Below are 20438 nucleotides of genomic sequence, written 5' to 3' on the forward strand. Positions count from 1 at the left end.
AAAGGACTATGACTATTAATTTAGCTTTACATGCTCGGACATACACAAAGCAGTTCAAACAATTTCATTTACAGAGAAAAAAGTCAAGACAGGCTCGGTGGGAGATGAGGCACAATGTTAAAAGCATCTTCCTTGTAAAAGACCAAAAGTTAAGGGTAAAATATATTAAAAACACCACTGACGGTCTTCCAGCGGAGTTAATCTAACAGAAAGCTGAATGCCCGAATAAGCCTGAACCACACACTGCAGAAGCCTGAAGGGAGGTTGGAATGACACCAGAGGTGTGGAGCTTGACAGCCATTGGTGGTTTCGCTGCCAGGACGCAAAGCAATGAACAGTAGTTAGAGGTGAACAGACCATCTACTGAAGTTAAAATGCTCTAGTCATCTCCGAAAGTGGTCAAATGTAGGCTACGGCATCTAGGACAACACTCGAGGGAAGCTGCTATATTGTCCCTCAAGAGCTGGCAAAGGAAGCCAGAAACTCTCCGAATGTTAGCAGTCTGGGGAGTTCCAAACATCAGCTGATCTGATACGGTACCGTTAGGGCAACAAAACAATGAAAATTCTGCACGCTATTTACAGATCTGTACAGACATGGACACACCGTGCTTGGAAAACATCACATCTACTTGCTATGGAAACAACAGCAACAAATCTGAAGAGAGAAAGCTTCAAATAAAGAAGCATTAAAAATTGATGGGAGTTGCTATGCTAAAAACAATTCAGGGACTTAATAGATCAAATCAAAAGGGAATGTTCTTACACTGTGGGTATTAAAAATGTCAAAGAGCTAACTGTTGTTTCTTCTTTGGCTAATGATTTGGCAATCAGGTGACAAAACAGTTCTGCAGTTAAGACTTTAAGATACTGAACAAGGGAAAAGAACTTCACATCTTTCAACTTGGAACAAAATAAAAGGACGCAAACAGAATTGACGGCATGACATCCGGTGGGAAAAAGAAACGGCGATGGGTGGGTGGCTTTTCTCTCCGGTCTGGGTTGCAGCTAGCTTTGAAATCCAATTGCACATCGTCGTTCCCTCCCCCGCCGTTCTTTCTCTCCGAGACTCGCAATTAAAACGTTCCTCAGTGGACAGGAGACAATTATCAAGTAAATTAGGTGTATTTTAGTGCAAATGTTCAAAACTAATGAGCTCATGAACAACAAAACAATAACGGAATCAACATAAGCGGGTGTAGGGTATTGAAATGGGAGGTAATCTGTGCTGCTGACTTGGTATGAAATGGGTTTCTGAATCGTTATGCGTGTATGTGAGCCTGCTCATGTGCCACAAGAACATTTTCACAGCACTGGATCCACACTGTGCAAGCTTGTGCTTGTAACCTTACGTCAATGCATACAAAACACACTCGTTGAATTTACGCGGCAAAAGTTTGTCCTCATTTGACTTTGTTCTCATCCTCTGCGCATAGGAAAGCAAAAGAACTTGAATGCGTGTGTGTTTTTGTTAAAGTGTTTAGCGTGCAGAGGAGAAATCGGTTCAATGTTCGCCCTTTGGTGCGTCTGGTATGGAAATTTAGAAGGTTGGGCAAAAAAAAATCACATATGCTTGTGTGGAAATGAATCACTGTGCATCCACAAGTACTATAACGATGCTGACGTTGATGCATGTCTGGGTTAAAGCTTTGGGGGCAGAGCCAGGTTTGCATGGTTATCTGAGATTATTAGCAGGCTGAGGGCAGCCTCCATGCTATTATTGAGGAGACCGAATTGAGGGGGGAAGAGTTTAACTCCAGAGAAACTCCCAGCATGTCTTGCTTTAGCTTGTGTGATGGCAGCAGTGAGTGAAGGCACACTCTACTGGTCAGTTCAGAGGCTCTGCAGGGCTGGACGGGCACCGTGGGCATGGCGGATTCCTCAGTGGCCACTGGGCTCGGCACGGGCCAGGCTACTTGGACGAGGCGCTCCGTAGAGAGTCACAGAAGCTATGTGGTTATTCTGCATGACCTGTAACAACAGCAACAGCATGGAGATGAGATCCAATAAGTGCTTATCTGTGTATGAGCTATGGTATATGGTTATCTGCCAATATTATGGACTATGAAAAAGAATATGATTAACCAAACAGTTGATGGACCTTATTGACTTCCATAATATGAAAAATAAAAACTATGGAAGTCAATGGGGTACATCAACTGTTTGGTTACCAGCATTCTTCAAAATATCTTATTTTGTGTTCAGCAGAAGAAATAAATTGATACAGGTTTAGAACAACTTGAGGGTGTTGTTTCAGCATCATCCAAAAGTTTTATATCAGTACATCCTTAATATAAGCAAATGATACTTTCACTGTACTGTAAACATGAAAACCAAATCTGCCATTTATTTGTAAAATTAATATCTTTATTTATTTTTAAAAGCAACTTTTTATACAGGCTTACTAAGTAAAACAAACAGTACACACAGATGGCCCAGTCACATACCTCAAATATCATTCTCTGCAGTCCAAAACAAAATGTGGAACCAAAAGGGTTGGTGTTGTTTGCAGAGGATGACCTGCAGAGCAGTGTACAATTAATCAGAGCATTATAAACACGTTTTCATATGCAGCGGTGGCTCTGTGCTGTAGTTTGCATTAAAGCATGTGAATGACCTTTGCCTTTTTTGTTTAAATTCAGGCAGTGTTGTTATTGTAAAATAAAACTATTCAAATATTTGTGTCAATTGAAGAAAAGCTGAAATAATAAAAGGTTACCCTTTATTTCTATATATACACTATAAGTACATTCTACTAACTATAAGTAACTTTGGAACTACATATCAACTAACTTTCATTAACTTGCAACTACATGCCAACTACCTCAAGAGTATTAATAGGCTGTTTGGTTAGGGTTAGTAGAATAAGTAGACATGTAGTTGCCAAGTTACTTAGGGTCAGTATAATGTCTGTTGGAGGACCATCAAAATAAAGTTTTTGCAGATATTAAGCAGACAGTTTACTAATACTCTAATGACTGCTAGTTAACATGTAGTTGCGGAGTTACTTATGGTTAGTAGTAGGGATATCGGTATCGGCCGTTAAAAGCAATTATTTTCACTATCGGCCAATTATAACCTGTCAATCAATAGGAGGTGGAAAAACGTGTGAGACTGATTACCAAACTGCATACTGTGTGTGAAGAAAATGTCTCCTGTGTTGAATTTAGGGCAATGACGCCTTTAAATAGCGACGTTAAAGCAGGCTCTATTTTAACCCTATGAATCAAGCCAGGGTTGCCAGATCCGAGATTTTTCCCTCCATCAAATATTATTTGTAGCTCGCCTCGCATCCAACAAAGCTTTGTTACTTCTGATAAGAAACAAAGTCTCAGCTTTCAAATTCTGTCCATTTGATCATGAAATTCAAACAATAAACAGTGTTTCGATGCTCTTGAATGTGACATAACAGACCGCAGTAGTTCCCCAGTTCAAGCGGCAGCGCAAATCTTTTCTTCCACTTGAATACAAGTTATAGCGCATGAACATGCATAAACATTAAAAGGTATGTTGAGATACAGTACAACTTACTGAATTGCATCATGTCTCATGTAATCGCTCAATCGGTGTTTCAGCCATGGAAGACGTCAATAAAACAGTTTGTACTGTATATGTGGCCAAAATATACATTTCTCACCTGTGTAGCACAACTGGTTTTTCCATGGGGTGTCCTAGCAGCTCCTGAATCTGATCCCACTGAGTGCAAAGGTTGAAAACATAATTAGTACCCACTTACTTAAAAATGTTTCATTATTTATCACATACAATACTACATAGCATCTAATGCATGTGTATATAATATATTACATAAAGAATGTGTAGGCTAAACACAGTCTATGAACTCACTTTGCTGTAAGTGGTCAGAATGCAGTCCTCACTCTGAGCGTCTGCCCCATCTGAAACAGAATATAAAGAATGAGACAAACACAAAAGACCACAGAGACACAACAGAGAATTATGATCTAGTCCAGAGAGTCTGATATAGACTAACCTTTTTTAATGACAAGAGGAATTTTGAAATCACACCGATGATATCTGAGATGGACACACATAAAGTGTGTAAATAAAGTGGTATGTGATACTGAAACCACACATTTCTAAACACTTAAATGAAAATCAATATTCAATCAATATGTCCAGACTGCAAACCTACCAGACCTTTCAAACAGCAGCGACCAATGCAATACAGCAAAGAAATGAGACTTACATGTTAAAATTGTAATGACCAGGGAAGTTGGTGTGAAGGACAAATTTTTTGACCAGGTGGGTTGAAGAGTCAAACAGTATATCCTGAAAGATATATAGAGACATAATGCTCAAAGTTCAATGGCTTTTAGCAAATGGAACAAACAAAAGCTACACTAACAGCATGTTATGAAGTAACAAATAGTCATTTAAGTAATAGAGTTATTTAAAGCTAATACTCACCACTCCTAGAATATAATAATTAAAGAAGTAGTCATTACATTTGGACGGGACTTGCTTGTGAGGGGAGGGTGAATGGATCTTCATCTGAGACATAAAAAAAGGACAAGATTTGTCAGGACAAACAGAGTAAATGTGAAGAGGGAATGTCGTGGTTTATTTCTGAGAATGTATCTTTGCTCATCTTGAGATTAATGTACTGTGTGTTGAGTATAAATTGGATCGGTCATTACCTTGTCCTCTGACTTGTAGAAGACCTTATGTGGGGAGCCAAGAGCACTCAAAACATCCTGACAAGAATCTCCAAAGTAGATGTTTCTCTCAACAGCCCGCACTTTCGTATCAGCCAACACTCCCGGGCCACATCCTGAGAAAGTGAAGTAACACATACAATGTGACAAAGCAGCGTTCCAAACAACATATTTGTTTACCGATTCAATTTCAGTTTTTTTATTTTTTTATTTATTCATTTATTTGACATGGACATTGCAATTAAACATAGTACAAAACAAGTCTGTGACTGATGCTATGCAAAAAGAGTTTATAGCTATTGCTAATTTTCAACTCCAGTCCATGGTTGGGCCTTTACACTACAACAATTACTATTTCATCTTAAAAACATATCTATAAACACACTATATAAATCCCTTACATACACAAACCAGCTATCTACAAATGGGTACATTCCTGTTTCGATTTCATCCAAGACTTAACTCGAGAAGTAAACATTCTAAGCTCAGTCATGGTTTTAAATTCAGCGGGTAATGAATTCCACAACTTTGCACTTTTATATGAAAAAGCAGACTGACCAAATGAAGTCTTACGGTATGGAACTATACAGTTGTTATTGATAGAGCCTCTGGTGACTCTATTGATGCTTTGTCTCTGCATAAATGAACTGAGTGGCTCAGGTGCTATATTATTGAGACATTTGAAAGTTAGTTTGAGAAAACATAAATCACTAAAGCTTTCAAAGCTTAGCAATCTATACTTCTGGAGATATAAGACAATAAATGCAAACCATAACCTGCAACTATGTAATTATATAAGAAATATATAATTACACTGGATATCACTTATAAACTGGATTACAGCACCAAGATTTTACTTCGGACATCAAGTGGTGACCCAACGCAGTAGCAAAATTGGTTATGAAAAAAAAAAAAAAATACACTGCCATTTCAAATGGTTGGGGCCTGTAAGATTTTTTAATCCTATTCTCACCAAGGCTGCGTTTATTTTATGAAAAATACTGTAAAAATAGTCATAATTTGAAATATGATTACATTTTAAAATCTAATTTATTCCTGTGATGGCAAAGTTGAATTATCAGCAACCATTACTCGAGTCTTATATTTTACATCATGTTCCTTCAGAAATTATTGTAATATGCTGATCTGGTGCTCAAGAAATATTTCTTATCATCAAAGTTGAAAATAGAACATTATTAGAAAAATAAATATTTGATTACATTATAAATGCCTTACTGTGACTTTTGATCAATTTAATACATCTTTGCAACAAAAAAAAGAACAGATCTTAATTTATTTTAATTTAATTTATACTTGTTATGATACATTTTTTAATCCTGAGCTCATTTTAATATTAATATTAAATAATTTAAAAAACGTAAGTATTTTGCTATCCTTACAATTCATGATTACATAGTTGCAGGTTATGGTTTGCATTTATTGTTTTTCTTTGCTGTCTGTGACCCTTCAGACCTATCAGACTTGGAACCCAAGTCTGATTGATCACAACCCTCCAGTTTTGGGTCATGACCCTATAGCTGAGAACCACTGGACTATTAATTAAAGTCACACAGTACCGATTACCAGGAAAATGACCAAAGAATAGATAATAGTAGCTATATAAACATCTTTGTTAAGATCAATACATTTATGATTTTTCCAGCTCTGGTTTATGCTAAAGTGATTAAATAAACCTATGTTGTCTGTTTATGTTGGTGATGACTAACAATCATTTTGTTTATTTATCTCAAGCACAAATTACTAATGCTGGTTTTCTAAGCACAGCATAACTTAGGAAATAACATGTCATGACATGCCTTTAAACACAGGAAACTGTATTGCCCTCATCAAAACAATACATATTTGTTAATGGCATATTATGATTAATTAAAATACATAGAAATTTGAATGGAATCAAGAATGATCAAAGTATGGTATTCTGTACAAGATATATTGTTTTCTAGTGGTTACAAAGTACAGGATGAGGGTGATGACAAGAGCTGGTGATGAAAAGTTTCCTTTGAGGCATCTAAAAAAATCTCAGCATTCTGCATTCTGGGAGTTCATGAGAATATGAAACTCTTATAAAAAGGTGTGCATGATGCTTACAATGAATTTAGTCAAGTGCATATTTAATAGAAACATTGCATAATGATTTCTGACATTAGCGAATGAGTTTGGGTTGCTTGTAATACCTGCGGTGAGGAGACGAAATTTGAGACCCATGGGTCCCGCCCCATCCCTCAGCACCTCCACACTCTCTGCATACACATTACCAAGGAAACAGGCCTGAGGCATCACCGGAGCCCTGCGAAGAAAAATATCATTTGCAATGATCGCTGCTTGTGGAAATGCAACCCATGAGGTTCTTACCAAACGCTTAAACAGAACAATCAAAACTAGATACCCAAGGAAACAGACTAAATGCAGATTAATGCTCCCCTTGGGCCACATCAACATTACAAATGGACATAATAAGATGATGACTTGAAGGTCTGTTAATAAACACATCCATGCTCAATAGTCTTATGCATATAATCATTCATTAGTGGTGGCATTTTTACACATTTTTATCCTCACACAAAGGCCTCAATTATCCAAACAAATGCACAAATCTTACTTGGTTTCTTGAAGGTTGTTTCCGGAGTAAATGTACATCCGTTTGACAGTGGCCCCATGGGGAATCTGCAGGGAGGCCAAGCCATGGGCAAAGTTAGGCTGTCAAAGCAAAACAGCTAGTAGTAGAATGCAGTGTCTGTGCAGGTGTCTCCTCTGGTGAAAACATGCTCACATCATCATCATCACAGGATAAATCCATACATCAGGCAGGGGTTATTTTATCATGAACTGAAACTAAAACTATTAAAACATTTTTGTTCATTGAAATAAAGCCCAATATATATATATTTTATTTCAATGCAGAAAAATGTTTTCATAGTTTTAGTCTCAGTTCATGATAAAATAACCCCCCGCCCGGTGTATGAATTTATCCAAAATACGTTACTGTGAAGAAGATGTGAGCATCTAAGCACTAAAACTGAACTAAAACTAAATAAATAAAAATTAAACCTAATTACTAATATTTTAAACTAATAAAAATGTCAAAAGCATATAACAAAATGACTAAAAATGTACTAAAAATAAAATGTAGACTTAAAACATAAAATTACCTGATTAAAGATATAAAATACATTATACAAATAAACTATATAAATAATACTGACACTGACATTGGTATAATTGGATTACATGCAATAAGTGTTACTGTATTTATCTTATTTAAAGTATTTTATTAATAATAAAGTAATATTTCATTCATTAGGGGCCAAGCACTGAAAGTGCGACGGCACCTCTTGAAATCGTTAACGTTCTTATTATTCTTCCGCTTCGTTTTCCGTATGGAAGTCTATGGCAGCCCATTGAACCGCTTGCGGCAAAGTTATGAAATTTAGCACACTGTTAGAGGACAGTCTGAACAGTCACCATAGCAAATTCGGAGTCTCTAACTCAATCCCTCTAGCGCCACACACTGTCCAAAATTTTCACTCATGTTTACGCTAATAACTTTTGAACCATAAGGGCTCGAAACACAATACGATTCGATTGCATCTGAAAATCCTTCCGCCATTTTGGATTTTTTTTTAAAAACATACTTTTTCGAACTCATCCTAGACGGTTGCTCCGATTTTCACGAAAAATGTAACCAGATCATCTTCAGACCATGCCGACAAAAAGTTCTGGAATTCAAGTTGATTCGTCAAACCGCTCTTGAATACCGCGCAAACTAATTTTAAATAGAGCTTGCAAAAATAGACGTAAGGCTCTATCTCCGCTAAGCTTTATCGTATTCAGACCAAACTTGGTACATGTCATGACAAGCATGACTTGAGGCTACTTGCTGCGTTTCGGCACACCACCACCTACTGGTCCGGAGAGACGAAAAATGGCTATTTTTGGTTATAACTTCTGAACGGTTTGTCCAAAAATCATAAATTCGAATCATAGTTAGATTCAGGGCGTCATGCCGAGTCGACTGATATCCAATTTTTCCATATCGGCCATTTTTAATTTTGTGCTAAAATGCTGTATTTTATGAACGCATGAACGTAGTTACAAAACTTGGTATGGGTCATCAGCACGATGCTCTGAAAGAGTCTGAGAAGTTTCGGACCTTAAATTCCTGAATCCTTCCTTAATCCTTGACACAGAGCAAATACTAAACAGAAGGGAGAATAAACACTTAAAAAATGGAAAATATCATGCTTATTCAGATATATACCAATACCATGCTTCTTAGGATATGTACCATGGTAATACCATAGGATTCTTTGAAGCTCCATCTAAATACCATGATGAATATGGTATCCTTCAGAACCATGGTATTCCATCTAATGGTAATACAACAGAACTTTTTTTTATAAGAGCATGAACAACACAGGGAGGGAATATAGTCTCACCTCATATTTAGGAGCTTCACTCCAGGAGTCCAGCTGAAAGGAGAAGGAAAGCCCTCGGAAGTTCAGGTGGAAGAGCTGCTCGGCAGCATTGTAGACTGGAAAGAGAGACAATGAATCCCCCAGCAATCACACACACATACAAACACAGCAATGAGGGTTCTGGACAAATAACTGTAGCTGACAATAAATCTCACCTCCTGGATGAGTAGCGCCAAAGGACTGATCAATCTGCTCAATAGTAGGTGCTATTGCCTGAGAGTTAAAATGTACTCCACTGTAATGAACAGAGAAAATGGTCATTTTACATTTCTCTGGCTGACAGTGGTTAGCGGTAGATGTTAGTATATCAGCATCTACAACATCTAGAAAAAGAGTAAAACACAAAATGTAATCCGAAACTATTATGGCAAAACATAAGATCACTTACCAGTATTTCAGTTTCACTTTGCTCAAATCGTACACTTCAATGACCTGAAAAACGATGGAGATATATTTGCAACATAATGTAACGGGTGTAAGAATTAAACCATGCATGTGCACACACACACAGATGTTGTCTCTCACTTTCAGTCTCTGATTGCAGGCGTCAAACAGCAGTTTAATTCCATCCTGAGTCAAGTTGAGAATGAGGTCGTGGCTGAGTGGCATCTGTTTGGGGAAGAGAAACAGGTCAGATAAGGATACAAAAAAATCTGTATGATTAACTTCAGTGCACATAGACATTTATAGAAAATAATAGTAATAGCACATCCTTACTTGTTCGCTGTAGAGCACCTGGACATTTTTTATGATTCTGCAGTGTTTCTGTAATATGGAAATGGCCTGGGCCAATGGCATCCCTGGAAAAAAATCCAGAGAAACAAATAGATTGTCAGGTTTCGGGTTCACATGATGATAAAAGAAGTGGAGTCAACAGCTCTAGTAGCTGCAGTACTAAAAATATAATAATTTCATGGTATATAACACAAACATGTAGAGTATGAAAGAAAATAACTTGTCACTGTTTATAATAATTTATTACACAGCTTTCTGAAATAGTGGATTGTTATTGGTCAGGTGCCACAGATTTTTTTTTAATGGTCAAAAAACAACACAGCTCCTAGTACATCCAAAAATGACTTAAATTTAACTTTAAAGGTCCATTCACACTAAAAACGATAAATATAACCATGAAGTAGCTACTAGCTCGAACAAAAATATGTCCTCTCACTAGGGCTGTGTTGAAAAAATCGATTCACCAATTCTGAATCGATTTTCATATTAATTTCTAAAGATCGATCCGTAACTCAGAGGATCGATTTAATAATAGGCTTACATTTTCCCCGTGAACTTTAACTTGCCGCGACTGGAGATCCCTGTATGCGCATTGAAAGGCTTTCACTCAGCGCGCACACTGACAACAACGGGCTTTGAGTGAGTCATTCGTTCATTCAACGAACACGTTCAAAAAAGCTGATTCATTAAAAGAGATGTAATGAAACAAGGTGTTAATTATTTTTAACTTTGAGTTCCACTTTTCAAGGCTCAGCTGAGCAGCAATGCGTCGCATGGGTAACGCTGAAGCTGATGCTTCACTTATTAGAGACCAATATGGCATTGATTCAATGCGTGACTCGCTGATTTTATTTCCCCGCGGCTTCCTCGTGCTGTGGAAATCTGACCAGCGCTGCTGCTGACGCGCATTTATGGTAAATACCCGTGACGTGAACGTTAAAAGGATGATACGACAAATATTTCGCTTTCCTTTGACACGGCAACCTTTTTCACGAATACATATGACTTCAAAGACAGACGCAGGTAATCCGCACGCGCTCTGCCGATCTCTCTCATTCACTGTCTGTGCGAAGCCTCTGTAGGCTACACATCACCACGATAAACAGTCTTGTTTGTTATCATTATGAACTTGTTTAACATTCAATACACATGCATGAAGTTCAAAACAAGCAGTTAAATGTCTATAATTGCCTAATAGCATCAACATGTTGCATAACTACAGGCTGTAATTCAGGTAACAGCTGGAAAAAAACAAAAACACTTATCTAAATCTCGAAAATCGGATCGGATCGAATCGAATCGAATAATGATAATCGATTCAAGATCTTGAGAATCGGAATCGATTCTTGAAATTTGAATCGAAACCCAGCTCTACCTCTCACTCTAAAAGAATAGTGGATTCCACACCAAAACTATGACAATAATGACACAAAGGAACAATTTTGTTGGAATCACTTTGAGAGCGATTTCCCCCCCAGCTGATAAACAATAAAATTGACAGCCAATCAAAATAATTCCTATTTTAAAGTACCGGTAAGCATGAAACGGAAGTTGTGATCTTTTTTTGCTCGAATGAGAAAAAAAGTAGTACGGGACTTGATTGGATCATTGAGGTTTGCTATCGAGTGCAACAGCCAGGATCCTGAAGCAAAAACTCCATTCATCACTCCATCCGAACAGTGGAATTTGTGGTGAAAAACTACATTACCCACCATTATGCTGTACAGGAAATTCCCCAATTCAGCAAGTAGAAACAAGCAAAACTTGGAAAAAGAGCTCTTTAGCTCTGCCAATTCCCATTAAGGACTGCGAATGATGTAATTGAGTCTCCATAAGATCTCAAAATACTTAAATATTTGTGTGTGTGTGTAAATTATATATATATATATATATATATATATATATATATATATATATATATATATATATATATTAAAAAAAAATTAATTAGGTAGTTTTATATTTCTCCCATCTCCATCTTTTTTAATTTGATTAGGCTGTTAATTAGCTAGTAGTTTTATATTTCTCCAATCTCCATCTTTTTTTAATTTGATTAGGCTGTTCGCAATGCTTCATGGGATTGTACTTTCACTCACTAAAGCCATTATGTACAAAGTCTTGTACCTGTATTTTTGTCCAATTATCAAATACTTTTTTTGTGCTTAAAATAAAAAAATTGTAATATTGTGATTCACCACGCCGCTCATTGGCTTAGTCCATGGATTGTAATGCTTTAACAAAGACTTATTTTTTAAATCCCTATGGGAGAAATTAATGGGGGGGAAAACACACTTCCAGAACCAATGGCGCTGATGCGTGGGCTGGCACTAATGCACTCTATTGCTGTGATCTCATGTGAGTGACAGGTTGTCTCGCCCTCGCGCCAGTAAACACGTCATCAGAGAAGATGCATGAGGGAGGGGTTTTTATTTTGGTTGTAGATTACAAGGGCACATGAATTTGAAAAATTCACTGATGAATTAAAAAAAATAATGATAAGTATCATGTTTGAATATCTTTGAATAATATCATTAGCCAGCAGCCCCTGCGAAAAATCTAAAGGGACAAATAATTCATTCAGAGTAACAGAGACCCTTTTCAGGTCAAGAGAACCTCGGATGTGAACGTGTCAAAAAGCATGTGGTGCAATTGTGAAATCCAGATGGCAACTGACTATACAGTCAAATAAAACAGCTTATTTTCAAAAAGTAAACATTCTGTCAATAACAATTACATATTTGTGCAACATGTTACTTCAGATTTTGAACTTATTCCACACTCACCTAATGCGAATTCCCATTGTTCATTTCCCAAAGATCGCTCAGGAACGACCTCCAGATCCAGCATTGGCGGGGAGAAATTGGGGATATCAACGAGGATCTCTGACTGTGCCAGATCTGAATCTTCCCTCTCAAAAAATCTTGAATAATCCACCGTTAAATCAACGAGTCCAAATTTAACGAAGTAGTACGTTTAAAAAGCTCCCACACACTTTAAACACAGTTTGAGTGACACACGACACCCTGACGTCAGATATGTCAAAACACAAGTGATGCAATCCAGCTATCAACGCATTCCACTGTCACCATACTTATAAATAACACTATAAAACGAATAACAGATACACACGAATAAAAAGGTCAATATGACTTAAGCTTAAATAAATTAGACAAGTAAACTGTATGTCAGTCACAGCGAGCTGATGTCAGGAAGGAACAATTGGTTACAGGTTGCTGCTCTTTTATCAACTTTCTTAAGCATGAATTAATTCAAGGCGTTAATTATCTTATATCTCACATACATGGAATTAAAGTATTTATAAAACTGCTGTCAGTTGTAAAAAAAAAAATACTTTGATCTGACCTTTGACTTACTCCTGAATCACATAAAACTCGTAAGCTACTATTTATTACAGCGAACGAAGGCCGTTTCGTGTCCAAACAGTTACATTACATGCATTTAAGCTTTTTATGACCGGTCTATATGACTCGAGACACATACATCAGACTATCAGTGACTCGTTCGAGCTTCGCCTGACGTTGTTTTCTTTCTTTCCGATGATTCAACAGCAAGCAAACAGATCATCACTTATGACCACCATCTGTTCATAATGACACGGATTTCTCCGCGTTCGGACGTTTCGGTTGTTGGAGGCGCCGCACTGTTACATGCAGCTTTATTTTCCGGTGTCTTTGACGTTTAAGATTGGCTTAAGATGATAAAGAAAGAGCCCCTCCGTGCCAAAAACAACTTCCATCCAAAACACCATGATCAGCTGATTATTCAACTTCCGGTGCGAACAACATAGCACTTCCGGCGGCAATCTCCAAAATAAAAGTCAAATAGCGCAATTGACGAATCACTAATCAGATTTTATGAGTCACACCAATTAATTTGGTGGTTGAAGTAAAGAAAATAATTATGAGAGGCTCTCATAATTATTTTCTTTACTTCAACCGAGAGGTATACTGTTTTAATTGTTGTATTACTTATGTATTACTCTGTGTAATTATATATAGCTAGCCGCCTATATGTAAGTTAATTAGGTTAATAATTCAAGAGTGCTGGTATTTATTAAACTTTACTTTTTAGCTCAACTGACATAGCAGGAAATAAACAAAAGACAACTTATTTTCCACTACAATTATCTATAAATAAATAAATAAATTAATTAATTAAAGGAGTAGTTCACTTTTTAAAAAACTTTTGCTGATAATATACTCACCCCCATGTCATCCAAGATGTCCATGTATTTCTTTCTTCAGTCGAAAAGAAATTAATGTTTTTGATGAAAACATTCCAGGATTTTTCTCCATATAATGGACTTCAATGGTAGCCAAACGGTTCAAGGTCTAAATGACCGTTTCAGTTCAGCTTCAAAGGGCTTTAAATGATACCAGACGATGAATAAGGGTCTTATCTGTCATTTCAAAAATGAATGAAAAAATAGTGCATTATATGGAGAAAAATCCTGGAATGTTTTCATCAAAAACATTAATTTCTTTTCGACTGAAGAAAGAAAGACATGGACATCTTGGATGACATGGGGGTGAGTAAATTATCAGCAAAAGTTTTTTTAAAAGTGAAATAATCCTTTAATAAGTATATAAAGTTATTTAGGCCTTTACCGTGTCTGTACTGTAGCCTACTGTTGAAAGATAAGGAGTTGGTGTTATGGGCAGGAGCAAATGGATCTCTTTACTTTCTTCTTGTTCATCCCAGTCTAAGGTTAGATCTGACACTGACAGCTAAATCCGTTAAACCGAGTCACCGCACGAAAAGCCACACCAATGAGGACAGTAATTTGAAAAGGTATTGAGAATACTGACTAAAAAAAAGCCACCAGATGGCGTAATTTATTGAGTGCTTGCATTATAGTAGGCCTACAAGTGATGATAACACAGGTAAACGCTGCAATTAAGCATACCATCTGTGTTTTATTATTTAATCTCAAAAGCATGACTCAAAATGTTCAAATGATATGTTCACCTGGTGTCTGACTATTTTGCTCTGATTGAGTTTACATGTGTCTGTTTGTGAGTAGGCTACTCAGTACGGTTTTACAAAACGTTTTGTGTCCTGGATCTGGATGAATCCTTGTAATACCCAAAAAAAAAAAAAAAAAAAGGAAAAAAAAGAACAAACACATTTGTTGGGCATTTGCATGCAAATAGAATAGAATAATGAAATATAGCATATAATAGAATATAACACAATAGTATAATAGCAGCATTTAGAAGCTGAAGAGGTCTTATTTTGTGTGTTGATCTGAAAAATGTATAATATAATCAATGTTGGATGAAAATCGTTATATACGTTTAAGATCCAGATGCACCTCCTTGTGTTGGTCACATGCGATACAGTGTTCTTTCATGATAGTTTGTAAATGTAACAAACTATTGTTTGTTTATTATAAGGAACATGATTTTGTGTGTCTAAGCAAACCCCATTTAACCCCATATTGTCCCATTGGGCATTTTCCCGTAATTAGGTAGCTTTGTAAGTAGCTTTGGATAAAAAGGCAAACAACAACTGTCCAAACAGAATGAAAGAAACATACAACTCTTCTGAATAGTATGCAATATATTCACATTTGACATAAATTGATTGAAAAGACAGAACGAGACACTGTGAATGATTTGCAAAGCTCTGTGAATAATTTGACTTTCTCTGCACCAATAGCCCAGATCAAAACTCCAATTACATTGTTTGTGGAAACATTGTTGGCCCTGATTTTATTTATTGTGCTTGGTAACAAACCTTGCCAGTCTGTTTCACAGGGGTTTTTGTTTGTTTTTATCCTTCAGATGGGAACATGATGAATAAAACAAAGAGTAAGGAATTTTAACACATGTTGCTAACGGTTAAAAATAACAGAAAAAATCTGTGTCTACTTATACAAACAATCTAAAACCACATTTCTCTCCTCGTTTTGAGTCTAGAAGACAGATTCGCTGATAAAAAATTCATGTTGAATAAAATGTTTTTGGAGCGATTAATAACGATGCAAGATATAGCATATGAAAACAAAGGCAAAAAATATACTGCAATATACCTTTTGATGAAACACAAAACTCTAATTCTCTCACAAAAATCTTTTCTCTAATAATTATAGCACAATAAAACAATATGGAAAGGTTAGACATGCTCAAAGAAAATGGCAACACGTCTGTTAGATCAATCAACCTCTACAGCAAGCATAAGAAGCAACATTATCGGAGTGGCGTGCTGTCGGTGTGTCTGGATTTTTAGTCTAAAACTTTATGAATCACCATCTTTAGAGGGATAGTACAAACTCAGGAAAAACTTTTAAGTTTATCCACAAAAACCTCCAAACGCATAATGTAATCACAGGCCAGCTGTGAGCACTTGTAAAGTTGTTATAATCCCTCTCTGTCCTATAAACAGGAAAATACATAATATAAAGCATCATGCGTGCATCCACAAATAATACAGTTTCTCCTAACGTCCAGCCAAGTTTTCCTTTTTTGGATATCACTGCTCTTTTATCTATTGTTAGCAAACCGATGAACTCTTTATATGATAGTAAAGAAGTTATACAGTAAAAATGGTTTTGTACTAGCAGCTGTGGTTGCCAGACTAACCAAAATTCAGTGAGGATATTACAAGTATTATGATGTAATTGTCAAGTCATTAAATTATAATAAAATCTTTTTAGTTTTAGTCACACTGATAACAGCACAGGTGGTTGGCAGAGCACATGATGTTTAAAGTTCAAAGACACAAAACATGATCAAGGCCAGACACACAATAATAAAATAATACAATAAAGATAAAATGCAACATAAAACATTTCAATGGACCGAGAAGAACTTTTGAATTACATCTAAATAAATTAGATGATTTGTGCAGGGAATAGGAATTTTCCTCATGAATCTTTTATTCCCATTTTATCCAAGGCAATTCTTAGTAGCACTCTTTCGATGATCCAATTTACAAAAAATCAAAAAGATATTGCCCTTTGCACTTTCTATGTAAAAAGATAATTCATACTTTTTACTAAAACAATATTTTATGTATTGTCTTTTACTAGGCTATATATTTTATATATGGCAAACAAAGTTTTGCAATCAAAATTGCAAACAGTGCAACAAAACAAACATCCACTGTTTAACTTTATAATTACAGATTCATCTGAAACATAAATGTATACATTTTGGGTAACACTTAAGGTTAGGGGTCCAATTCTCACTATTAAGTAGTTGTGCATGCATATTTCTAGGATATTGGCTGTTTATTAATACTTAAAGCACATATTAATGCCTTATTCTGCATTACCTAATTCTATATCCCTATTCTAGTTAGTTAGCGGGAACTGAACCCTAATCTAAAGTGTTACCAAAAAGGTTATTTAGGTAATATTTTACAATAAGGTCACATGGTTAATGCATTAACAACTAACAACGAGCTCAAAAAAATTGTGTTAATCTTTGTTAATGAAATGTTCATATTCATGTTAGTTCATAGTGCATTATTGCTGATGTTAACATATACAACTTTTGATTTTAAAAACGCATTAGTAAATGTTGAGATTGACATTAACAAATGCTGTTGAAATTTTGTTCATTGTTAGTTCAAACTATAATCTTAACAAATGAAACCTTTTTGTAAAGTGTTACCGTCATTTTCTTTTACATAGCCAGCTTTGTTTTCTTTTCTAGCAACCCAAAGCAACTCCCCAAAAGAGCTCTGTCATGTTTGCTTGTTCTCTCTGTGCGAGCAACTTTCAGCGTTAAGGGTGGACGTGATATTTCAAACATCAGATCAGTGCGTTTATGTATTGGGTGCCCGGAAATTTTTCCAAATAAACACAGTTTGATTCAACTTGGGTGGGCAGACTTATCAACAGACTAATTCTATAAACAAATGAAGGAATAACCGAGCACACCATTGGCTGGTAGGCAGGGGACACGCGGAGAGAGCGAGAGAGAGAGACTCGAGGCTTTCTGCAATGAAAATTTAATTAATGTGGGTGGGCTGAGGGAACACAACGAGTGTTTATCATAGACAATTTATTTTCCAGCGCTAAGTCAACATAAAACAGAAAAAACGGACAACAATTATTTAACATTTAGACTCATGAAGCGGACACACCGGTGGCGATCTCCCCAGACTGAAAGTGTCCTCCGAAGTCATGAGTTTATACCACAGCCCAGTGCCGCAGCCCGGCGTGGCTGCATCGGCTCTCAGTCTATCGAATTCCTCCCTAATCTATGTTTACGGTGGCGAAGTTGGAGGCATCATTCCCGCTTTGGGATTCGCGTCCAGTCGACAGGAGCCTCCACAGAAACCTCCCTACAGCTACATCGCGCTCATCGCCATGGCAATCAAGAACGCGCCGGACAAGCGCGCGACGCTGAGCGGGATCTATCAGTTCATCATGGACCGCTTCCCCTATTACCATGACAACAAGCAGGGCTGGCAGAACTCAATCCGCCACAACCTCTCGCTGAACGACTGCTTTATTAAAGTGCCCAGAGAAAAAGGGCGACCAGGGAAGGGGAGCTACTGGACGCTGGACACCAAATGTCTGGACATGTTCGAGAACGGAAACTACAGGCGGCGAAAGAGAAAGTGCAGGGGTCAGGAGACGGGTGAGACTAAAGTCGCTTACAAGAGAACACGAGCAACGACTTCCAAACTTCACCACAGTACCCATGTGGAGAAAGCGTCAGATTTAAGCAAACAGCAACACGAAAAACATCCTGAAACCGATATAAACGTCCACGAGAAGCTTAACGGCACCCAACCACAAAATAGTGAGGCAAACGTGGGCGCACACGCCTCCGACTCCACGAGAGACTGGTGTTTGGCACCCTCGACCACAGTGGGCGCTAACCCGGGATGCCCGACGTATGAACAGACCAGCACAGTGTCTCTAAACACCCAAACTCGAACAAACGCACCGAATTTAAGCGCGCAAGAGACACTGGAACCCCTGAAGAATGACATTGGAAGCGCGCAAAATGGAGACGCCAAATTCAAAGTAATAAATGCGCAGACGCAACCTCGAAAAAACACAGACAAATCGAAGGAGTTTAGCATTGACAGTATTCTGTCGAAAAAGGAGAGCCAGTTCCAGCGGAGGTGCGGGGATTCTGGAGGAGTGCCTGTTGAGTGTGTGGAGTCGCGCGGTTACGCGCTCACGTCCTCGCTGATCGCACACGCGCATCCACAGCTGTACCCGCGCGGATTCCCGCTCTGCTCCTACCTGTCTCTCACCTGTCCTGACAAAACGCTGAACTTCAGAGAGAAAACAGGCGAGACATTATTCTTTTGACGACTCTTTTATGGCTTCACGTATCACAGACTGCCTGGCAAATAGTTTTATGTCAAAAAATATTCTATGAATTCAGTCTCATTAACATTCTTATTTTCTTTTTATTATTATTAATTACAAACAAAACGTTTTAAAACATATATCGAGAATTCAGGATAATGTTATCATTATTTCTTCTACTGCTATAATTGTTGTTGTTGTCGTCGTTATGGGATTCAACATGGGTGGCCTGTATGGCCAATCTACAGAACAGGCCTATACTGTACACACACTAGTAGTTCATTCTATGATGTGTATACAATGATCAAGAACGCACTCATTGCAAACCATCCAAAATACAGATGTATTTGTAAAATGTTATTGTTTATATGAACAAGAGTTTTATATGTTCCTCTCAGTGCTTATGACAGATAGTTGACAAACTGCATTGGGCTGTTGTTCTTGTCCTCTCCTCTAACTATAGATACACACAAACTAAAAATTGATTTATTGCTTAAAGACACATTTATGGAAAAAAATGAAATTATTTGGTTGTACCTTGGACTTTCAATGAGAGATTTATATTGTTGAGTTAAACAGAGAACTCAATTCTTCAAATAAACAACGAGTATGAGTAAAACTTTGTTGAAATGAATGCCTTCAATTTCCTACACAAAACAATCTGATATACAGCAACTGATATATATATATATATATATATATATATATATATATATATATATATATATATATATATATATATATATATATATATATATATATATATATATAAGGACTACTTGTTGTTCCAGGACTACGTATAATCCTGAACTGTGAAACTAGTCTACCACATGTATTCCTTGCCACCATATATAGCCATAAGTGGTTTTTGAACTGAAAGGTTTAAGCCTCAGTGAGTGCAAATCAGGAATGCTTGTGGAAATAAATAAGCTTCCCCACATTCGAGCAGAGGAACTCACATCCACAAGCATTTCCTGTGTATAGGATTCTTTTGGTCAGAAGTGTAAATAGAGCGTCATCCATCTGAAGGTTTGTAGAGAGAAAGAGACTGCATCTCTCAATCTGCTGCCTCCATCTGTCCTCCTCTTCACAGATGGGCTCCTTAGATGGAGCAGTCTGCAAGGGCTCTGCTGGATCGCAGCCCCATGATCATAACGGACCACTGCTATCTCTAAGGTGATCTTTGAGAATGTTCTTTCATATTCAGCGGAATTACATCATGACATCATTT

General features: G+C 37.1%; 2 protein-coding genes across 3 annotated transcripts; one reads left to right on the top strand and one right to left on the bottom strand.

Annotated features, from left to right (window-relative positions):
* Positions 1–420: 420 nt before the first annotated feature.
* Positions 421–13702, bottom strand: phaf1 (phagosome assembly factor 1). Of its 2 annotated transcripts, none has more exons than XM_056261152.1 (16): positions 12690–13702; positions 9889–9971; positions 9697–9780; positions 9560–9603; positions 9327–9406; positions 9133–9227; positions 7296–7360; positions 6871–6983; positions 4658–4791; positions 4428–4511; positions 4207–4289; positions 3991–4034; positions 3846–3895; positions 3637–3695; positions 2447–2519; positions 421–1970 (listed from the first exon to the last, which is right to left on the bottom strand). In XM_056261152.1, exons 1-16 carry the CDS (start codon positions 12751–12753, stop codon positions 1881–1883), a joined length of 1245 nt encoding a protein of 414 aa, XP_056117127.1. In that variant the 5' UTR covers positions 12754–13702; the 3' UTR covers positions 421–1880. The 2 variants fall into 2 exon arrangements, with proteins under 2 accessions (XP_056117127.1, XP_056117126.1); XM_056261151.1 differs by having other exon boundaries at positions 7296–7393.
* Positions 13703–17427: 3725 nt separating this feature from the next.
* On the top strand, positions 17428–19826 carry foxl1 (forkhead box L1). The gene has a single exon (XM_056261156.1). The coding sequence runs from the start codon at positions 18062–18064 to the stop codon at positions 19205–19207; it is 1146 nt and encodes a 381-aa protein (XP_056117131.1). The 5' UTR covers positions 17428–18061; the 3' UTR covers positions 19208–19826.
* Positions 19827–20438: the final 612 nt, after the last annotated feature.

The sequence above is a fragment of the Rhinichthys klamathensis genome, unplaced genomic scaffold (genome assembly GCF_029890125.1).
Source record: "Rhinichthys klamathensis goyatoka isolate OS25496 unplaced genomic scaffold, OSU_Roscu_1.1 h1tg000181l_1, whole genome shotgun sequence".
Taxonomy (NCBI): Eukaryota; Metazoa; Chordata; class Actinopteri; order Cypriniformes; family Leuciscidae; genus Rhinichthys; species Rhinichthys klamathensis.

Coding starts and splice junctions, on each gene's coding strand:
- foxl1 (XM_056261156.1), top strand. CDS start 18,062: ATGAGTTTATACCACAGCCCAGTGCCGCAGCCCGGCGTGGCTGCATCG.
- phaf1 (XM_056261151.1), bottom strand. CDS start 12,753: ATGCTGGATCTGGAGGTCGTTCCTGAGCGATCTTTGGGAAATGAACAA. Junction 9,604..9,696: donor CCTGCAATCAGAGACTGAAA/GTGAGAGACAAC, acceptor ATCGTTTTTCAG/GTCATTGAAGTGTACGATTT. Junction 7,394..9,132: donor GTGAAGCTCCTAAATATGAG/GTGAGACTATAT, acceptor TTGCTTTGACAG/CCTAACTTTGCCCATGGCTT.